The following is a 9,271-nucleotide window of genomic DNA, read 5'->3' on the forward strand; positions in this document are numbered from 1 at the left end:
CCATCAGGCAGTGATCGGCACGTAACGTCTTAGAGGCCCTGAGGGAAAAGGAGAGGGTGGATCCTGTGGGATGATTCCCTGAGCAGACTGTCAAAGTCATTTGGCAGAATGCCTCATCGCCAGAACTTTCCAACAAGCACCAAGACGTAGCTTGGCTGGTGGTGAGAAAGGCCCTCCCCGTCAGATCTTTCCTACACGCCAGGAGTCTCACCCCCTCTGTACGTTGCCCTCGAGGTGGCTGTGGTGGGGACGAGACCGTTGTTCACCTCCTTGTAGATTGTGCCTTTGCAAAGAAGGTCTGGAGAGGGATGCAGTGGTTTCTGTCGAGGTTCATCCCGAGCGGTTCTGTGACACAGGACTCTGTGCTCTACGGGCTGTTCCCAGGGACACACACCGAGACAAACATCAACTGCAGCTGGAGGATCATCAACTCGGTAAAAGACACTCTTTGGTCTGCCAGAAACTTGTTGGTCTTCCAGCGCAAAGAGTTGTCCCCGACTGAGTGTTGCAGACTGGCACATTCCAAAGTCCAGGACTACGTGCTGAGGAACGCACTAAAGCTTGGGGCAGCTGCCGCAAAGGCGCAATGGGGAAAGGTCGCTGTCTAAGACCTTTCTGCCACAGCGCACCGAGGGGCTGGGAACTGTGTAGAGCCCCTCGGGCTGTACAGCTCAAAATGAATGTCTGCAAATGATCGTAATATTCATTGTTTGTACTAATGCACCTTGTGATACATGTTGTAAAAGTTGAACCTGATTGTACGTTTTTAATGGTGATTTTGAAATGGTTTGGAATGTGGTTGAAAATATTTTATGAATGAAGTATATTTTTGCAAAAAAAAAGACATAGTGAAGTAGTGGGCTGGCTTCCTTTGTTCCGCCTTCCCCAGCCATATATATAATTGTCGGGGGGTGAGGTGGAAACAGGCCCTTAATTGGCCATTAGTAGGCCTAAGGGCAGGTGGACTGGCTGACGCCTTACCTGCCCACCATATTATGGGGGGCAGCTTGGGAAGGCGATGGCATAGCCATTATCTTACTTGACCCTCCACCTGCTAATAGGCCAGGATGGGGGGAGGGGGTGCGAGTTGGGGGCATAGAACTCCCCCCATGAGTTAAATGCTTTTACAACACTGCTTGTACACAAGGAGAAGCAGAAGTGCTTCCTTCAAGTTCAATAAGCAAATCAATAAAACCCCCATCTTGGGAATCAGCCTGCTCCCCTCCCATTCCCATTGGACCCCCCCCGCTCCCCCCCCACCCACCCCATCCGTCAAAGGATAGCCCACAGTTGGGATCCCCAGCCCATCATCCATCCCTCCCTCACCTGGACCATCACGCAACACCACCCGAAGCTCCACCTCCCTGGGATCTGTACTCCACACACCCTCACCACCATGATCCCTCTTACTCCCTCAGTGCACCGGCTTGCTCTCTTCAGTTTCGACTCTGTGAATAGGCACTCCAGCAGAAAGACCTCCAGCCTATCAATCAGGTTACTTGTGGACAGGAACCCCACAGATTTTTCTTTAGTTAAATTGAGGAGGACATTTGGGAAACACACTATTTGGGGTTTTCCAACCTCACAACAATTGAGCCACCCTCCTCCCCACCCTCATGCAGAATACATCTCCAGACTTAAGTCCAGGCCCAAGTTTGACACCATCCAGGACAAAGCAGCCCGTTTGATTGCCACCCCATCCACAACATTCACTCCCTGCACCATCGATGCACAGTAGCAGCAGTGTGTACTGTCTACAAGATGCACTGCAGCAATTCACTGGGGGTCCTTAGACAGCACCTTCCAACCCACGACCTCTATTACCTAGAAGGACAAGAGCAGCTGATAGATGGGAACACCACCACTTGGAAGTTCCCCTCCAAGTCACTCACCATCCTGACTTAGAAATATATCGTAGTTCCTTCACTGTCGCTGGGTCAAAATTCTGGAACTCCCTCCCTAACAGCACTGTGGGTGTACCTACACCACATGGACAGCAGCGGTTCAAGAAGGCAACTCGCCATCACCTTCTCAAGGGCAATTAGGGATGGGCAATTAATGCAGCCAGCGACGCCCACATCCTGTGAATGAATTTAAACAGTTTCAGCCATAGGATAGTCACACCCAAACCTCATCCTCCTCCCCTCTAATATACACACATTCTCCTGCAGGGATCACTGGACCACAACAGTCAAGGCGGAAAATCTGTCTGGCAGGCAAATGCAACACTCCAGGTTGCGATCAGTTAGATTAGCACAGATAGTGATTAAACCTGGGACTCCCCTGGTCTGTGTGACCCAGCACCACAAGGCCGCTCCATTTGTCCACACTAAGCCATCCTGACATGAAGGCACAATGTCCTTTTAACAATTCTTACACGTTTTTCCAAATAAAACACCTGCTAATTGGTGGGGAATAACGAGCAGGCATTTTTTTTTAAGTCCGTTTCCTACACGCCCATTCATCACGAGAAGCAGCTAGTTCCTGATCACGTCAACATAACCTTCTCTTGATGCAACCACTCTGCTTCTGACAGGCGGCTAGCACAGGACATGTTAGACGCTGTAAATTCAGTATTCAGAGCCAATCTCCGAAACAGCGTGACTGCAAGTCTTAACTAAGAATTGTCAGCCGTTACTGCTTATAATACAGGGTTTTGAGTTCATTTTTATGAAATGTTTACACTCCTGCAATTATGAGAGAGATAGAAAATTACAACAAATTTAAGCATAAAATAGAACTTGGTAAACGTACTCGGATGTGGTGTACCCATGCACACAACCAATTTCCAGCTTCTACTTTCAGCAAATATGTGCAATTTGAACAATACAGCGGACCTTCAATTCGTGAAGACATTTCAGTATGTGGTGCACATACCAGCGTTCATCCTGGGAGTGATCATTAATTCGGTTGCACTCTGCATACTCTGCATCAGGTTAAAGAAGTGGATGGAATCTACGATCTACATGACAAACCTGATTATTTGTGATATATTTCTGCTTTTCTCCCTGCCTTTCAAAATCCACGCCGACAATAGATATGGAAAGTGGCACCTGGGAACAACATTCTGCAAGTTTGTGGAGTCCCTGTACTTTGTGAACACTTATGGGACAATCCTGTTAATAATGCTAATATCAGTGGATCGGTACATCGCTATCAAGCATCCTTTTCTGGCACGAACCCTCAGATCTCCAAAGAAAGCCATCATCGCCTGTACTGTGGTGTGGGTTAGTGTCTGGTCTGCAAGCATTCCACATTACACCCAATCCGAGGATACGCAGCAATGCAAAGAAATATGTTTCGTAGGTTTTTCTGAGTTTTGGAAAAAAGGTATAATCCCCCTGAGTATGGAAATCATATATTTAATTTCTGCATTTACTGTGGTTTTCTGTAGTATTCAGATAATCAGAACATTGCAAAGAGTGGATGAAGAGAGAGACGATATAAGCATGAAGGCATCTATGAACATTATCTCTTCAAATCTGGTGACCTTCCTTCTCTGCTTTACACCATATCATGTAGCCATGCTGCTGTACCTTTTAGCAAGGCAGGAATATATAACAACTGATTACCGGACACCTCTGCGAGCCTTTCTCCAGGTGTGTCAGTGTTTGGCGACTACAAACTGTTGCCTGGATGGAATGTACTACTATTCGATCATTAAGGGTTTCTGGAAATCAAAGATCAAGAATACAGTTTGAACCCATGTTAGATGAGTTGCAGAATTCAACTAGATCACGTGCCTGGATCAAATTATAATCATCTACTACTGGCCTGCATATAACAATGAAATAGAGAACAATGGATACTGGTAATGAAGCTAGTCTCATGATGAACTCACACGATAACAGAATGAAAAATGGCTTTCCAATGTTTGGGATATAGAATTTTAAATAGTGAATAACATTAATTTACTATTGGGCAGCTACCCAAGAGATAACAGATTTATTTTATTGGGATCTTTATGTTTGCAAAGGGCAGCCCAAAAGACAAAATTAACATTTGAGGCACTTCAATATCAGAACCAGGTTCCATGTGAACGTTCAGTCATGAATGTCTGGAAATACAGGCATTGGGAATGACTTTCTTTCAATTACAGATGGGATTTTAGGTTGTATTTATACTGATACTTCTATATTGTTGCAAATTGTTTTGAGTGTGTGCATAAAGTCAAATATTGCCATTTAACTCAGAGTCAAGCTCCCAGGAGTCCATTTCAAAATAATTTTTTGCTTGTAAAAAGTGTAGCCTAAATTTATGTGATTTGGATCAGATGTCCAGAATGGAGGACAAGTCAGGAGAGATACAAGACAAAAGGAAGTTTTAATCTTAAATATAAAATGGTAGAACAGAAGAATTAAAACAGGGTAAGCAGAATAAATTATACAAAATAAAGGTTCAGATGGTGCAGATAGAAGGCAGTTAAGAATAGGGAAATGGGAGGCCGCATGGAAGTAACAAATTAAAACTTTTCATTCAAATTCTTCACAAAATGTCTTTTGTATATTAACACATTTGGGAAGGTAGTAGGAAGCTGTTGATGCAAAATTCAAAATGACGTTTTACATTGATTTTTTTAAAGCAGAACCATGTTATCTTCAAATTTAAAAAGACCTTAAATACACATGGGATTCACTTTAAAGACAACTATTACACTGAAAGAAAACACTTTTAATGTTAAAATAGGAAGAAAGATTTATAGTATGTTCTACTTGATAGGAAATATTCCAACTTGCACAGGTACAGAAGTAAATGTGGTACACATGTCATTCATGTTGGTCTCCCTCTTAAGTAACCTACCCAGAATGACCTCTCCAGTGGGTCCATGCCCATTTTGCTGCAATTGAGATAAGGAGGGTTTGGTAACCTTCCTACTCCTGCGTGTTGATGCAAATAGCTAATTCCAGATCAAAGAATTAATATCAGCCAGGTTTGAGCCCCAGCTGGAATGATGCTTGACTTGTGTTTAAAATCAACAGTTAGAATTAGAAAGGATGCCAATCCTTGTCCAGTGAATCTCTGGATATTAGATCAAGACATGAGTTAGAATGGCTGATTATTGCACCTATTGCTAAGATATTCTACCTATTGCCAAGAGTCTAATTAATGATATAACAGCTAAATCAAAGTGAAACTAATGTGGGGCTTCTAGGTTCCACATTGGACTTCGCTACTGAATGAGTACCCAAAATCCTGGGTTGCCTTGGGACTAAGAATAATTAGTAAATCATCCATATATTTGTCACTGTTCATGGCAAGTCAGACGGTGCACCATTTTTAAGGACTACAAAATTATAGTATATAAAATAGGTTGTTGGAGTGTGCCCTTTAAGATTAAAAGGCATAATTGTTCTCTCTCTTTAGAATTAATGGCAGATTCGCTTAAGAATTCAACTTGCAAATGAGAACAGTAGCTTTGTTTAATTGACAGGACAAAAAAAAAATTTGGTCATTGTGGTATCAATATGTTCTCAGTGGTAGGAAATGGCAGCAGTACTAGTGGGACCAACATGCATCCTTCCAGAGGTCAGTACATCTTATCTGGGGTAATCATGCCTGACAAACTTATTAGAATTCTTTGAGGAGGTAACAAGCAGGATAGATAAAGGAGAACCAGTAGATGTAATATATTTGGATTGCCAAAAGGCGTTCGATAATGTACCACACATAAGGCTACTTAATAAGATAAGAGCCCATGGTGTTGGGGGTAGTATATTAGCATGGATAGAGGACTGGCTAACTAATAGATGACAAAAAGTTAGGATATGGGGGGCATTTTCAGGATGGCAACCTATAGTGCCACAGGGATCAGTGCTGGGGCCACAATTATTTACAATATATAATGACTAATGAATAATGACTTGGATGATGGAAATGAATGTACTATCACCAAGTTTGCGGATGACACAAAAATAGGTGGGAAGGCAAGTGGTGAGGATGACACAAAGAGTCTACAGAGGGGTATAGACAGGTTAAGTGAGTGGGCAAAAATGTGGCAGATAGAATATAATGTGGGAAAGCGTGAGGTTATGCACTTTGGCAGGAAGAATAGAGGAGCTGAATATTATTCAAATGGAGAAAGACTGAAGAAAGCTGCAGCACAGAGGGATTTGGGGGTCCTTGTGCATGAATCCTAAAAAAGCTAGTGTTAGGGGGAATACAGTAAGAATTTATTGAAAGGGAATTACTTAGAACCTCCAGGCAGACATTGCCATCAGGTATATTAACAGTTAAGGGTTACCAGATGAACTTTACACACCCTTAGGGCCTGCAATCACCAGAAAGGCCCTGGGAACCAGACTGGAGACAGAGGATGAAAACAAGATAGATTAAGTGTGCTCTTCAACAAGGAAAGGACAGATGGTCCCAGATTAGATAGGGGGAGAAGGCCCTGCCTGGGTGAAGGGAGATGTATGTACCTAGAACCAGAGATATTTGTTTAATGTAAACCTATAAGCTGACAAGATTGGCATCTGAACAATGTTCTTGTACATGATCAGTGATGTATAAATAAGCTGTATACTTGTAATTTGGTAGAGTGCTACCTCAAGCTGCTTTGCAATTGCTCGAATAAATGATCGTAACTTGTACCTGAGCCTCCTGTAGTTCGTTGTCAAAGATACCACAACACGAGCATACAAGTTCAGCAGATAATACGTAAGGCAAATAGAATGTTGACCTTTATTTCAAAGGCAATGGAGTATAAAAATAGGGAAGTCTTGCTAAAACTATACAAGGCACTAGTTAGACCACACATAGAATACTGTGAACAGTTTTAATCCCCTTATCTAAGGAAGGATATACTGGCATTGGAGGCAGTCCAGAGAAGGTTCACTAGGTTGATCCTGGGGACAGAGGGATTTTCTCATGAGGAGAGGTTGAGTAGGTTGGGCCTGTACTCATTGGAGTTTAGAAGAATGAAAGGTGGCCTTATTGAAACATATAAGATTCTTAGGGGGCTTGACAGGGTAGATGCTGAGAGGTTGTTTCCCCTTGTGGAAGAGTCTAGAACCAGAGGGCATAATCTCAGAATAAGGGGGCGCCCATTTAAAATAGAGATGAGGAGGAATTTCTTCTCTCAGAGGGTAGTCAATCTGTGGAATTCTTTACTGTAGAGGACTGTAGAGGTTGGATCGTTAAATATATTCAAGGCTGAGATAGACAGATTTTTAATCAGTAAGGGAATCAAGGGTTATGAGGAAAAGGCAGGGAAGTGGAGTTGAAGGTTATCGGATCAGCCATGATCTCATTGAATAGTGGAGCAGACTCGATGGGCTGAATGGCCTAATTCTGCTCATACGTCTTAAGGTCTTTTGGTCATCATTTTCATTACACCAATCAACACTTTCATACTGGGTCCATATTCATGGCCAGAAGCAGGAATCCAATTTAGGGAAACTCGCCTCAACCCTGCCCCAAGCAGATGGAAGTTCCAAAAATCCCATGGAATTTTGGAGCAGTTATAACTAACCTTTAACTCAAAAGAGGGAAAATGATAAAGTTAGAGCTAACAATACAAAAGATAATAATGAGGAATATGGGAAGTGTAGTAAGTAGAAGAATTAGAGATTAGAAGGGCTAAAAGAGAATCTGAAGGAAGATGAACAAATAATATTTTTAAAAGTACAAGATTTTATAAGCATTTAAAATTAATTGCTAAAGAGAAGATGGGTCATTCAAGAATGAAGGAGTGAGTCTAATTGTGGAGGGTTAGGGTAACAAATAAGTATTTTGCTTTAGCTTTTACAAGTAGTGATGAAAGTGAAAACATAGGCATGCTAAAGTAGGATGTGGAAAATTGAAAGAGCTGACTGTAGAAAAAGGGCTTGGTCCTTAAAAAAAAGTGGAACACAAGGTGAATAAGTCACTGGGTTCTGGTGGTACACACCCTAAGCTGATAAAATAGGTCAGAGAATAGCAAAGATTTTGGTCACAATTTTTGGGTTTTTGTTAAGTTGTGCCATGGAGCTGTAGGTATCTGATGTCCTCGTTCAAGAACATCATACATTTATATAGCACCTCATGAACATAGTAAAACACCCAAAGAGGTTTCACTGGAGCATTATCAAACAAAACTCGCCACCAAGTCACAAAAGGAAGTAATGGGGAGATATTAGGATTTTAAGAAAGGATAGATAAACAGTGGAATTAAAGCAGAGTTTGCCTAATGTCAGTTGTGGACAAACTCTTAGAATCCATCATTCAAAGACAAAATAAGTAAACATTTAGAAATGCATGGGTTGACGGTGTTCATCGTTAATCTCCTTGCTACTGTAGTCATTGTGAAAAACTGCTGCTGCTATAAACAATTAGAAATGTGGACATATTGGAGAGACAGGGTGTGGTTGGGGGAATCTCCATGGGGTTCCTTGATCCCACTGTAACCAGATAAAATTGCAGTTTATGTTGTTTCTCTTGAGCATCCTCTACTCTTCCACTGAAGTTTTAGCAGCAGGGATTCAAAATAGAAAGTTTGCACAAAAGTGTGCCAAAAACATGATAACAAGTAAGGCTTCGCAGTCAAGAAGTGCACATAGATGTGAGATTTTTAATGTGCACGTAATGGCACAGATTCTATGGTGGCAATGACACTGAAATAGTCAGAATTCACTATCATTTTGCTACTGAAACTGACAGAAACTTTTGGAGTCTGCACATCTGCAAAAGAACAGTGAATTCCAGAAGGTGGTGTCAATGATTCTAGACTTATCCAGAGGATGCTGAAGGCCAACTGCAATCAATGGAAATCAATGAACTGACAAGAATGTCTAACTCTTTACAAGTTAGTCTCACTTTAAAAACCCTTGAAAAATGTATATCTTGTTGAATGTGGTGTAAATGTGTTTTTAACAGCATAGTAACTTCATAATCACTGCTAACCATCCTTACTAGCACCTGAGAAGCTTATTTTATAATTGTGGAATATCAAATTTCTCCACAGTGATAAACCATTCCACCTGTAATATTCTTCTAACATTTGCTTTTTAGTTTAGATTATACCTTAATTCAATCATAATCACATATTTAGCTATCTGAAATTTTAATTTATTGGTGGTGTATTAACTGCTTCTAACTTCTGGGTTTGCTGTGTGTGTGAATACTTCAGTGTAATTGGCTGCTTACCTGCATGCTGACATCACTGCTGCTGCAAGTCAAGACAACCCCTTCACCTGGCTCTAGGTTTAAACCAAATTCAGGAAAAGGGATCTCCACACTGCAGAGATTGCTAGATCTTTGTGGGCAGCTTTATTCAAGATCAGTGGAAAGCGTC

The 9,271-nt window shown here is 41.7% G+C and overlaps 1 protein-coding gene across 1 annotated transcript; it reads left to right on the forward strand.

Moving 5' to 3' along the window:
- Positions 1-2,540: 2,540 nt before the first annotated feature.
- On the forward strand, positions 2,541-6,553 carry LOC144693712 (lysophosphatidic acid receptor 6-like). Its single transcript, XM_078563641.1, has one exon. The coding sequence runs from the start codon at positions 2,772-2,774 to the stop codon at positions 3,699-3,701; it is 930 nt and encodes a 309-aa protein (XP_078419767.1). The 5' UTR covers positions 2,541-2,771; the 3' UTR covers positions 3,702-6,553.
- Positions 6,554-9,271: the final 2,718 nt, after the last annotated feature.

Source organism: Cetorhinus maximus, chromosome 19 (genome assembly GCF_964194155.1).
Source record: "Cetorhinus maximus chromosome 19, sCetMax3.hap1.1, whole genome shotgun sequence".
Lineage (NCBI taxonomy): Eukaryota > Metazoa > Chordata > Chondrichthyes > Lamniformes > Cetorhinidae > Cetorhinus > Cetorhinus maximus.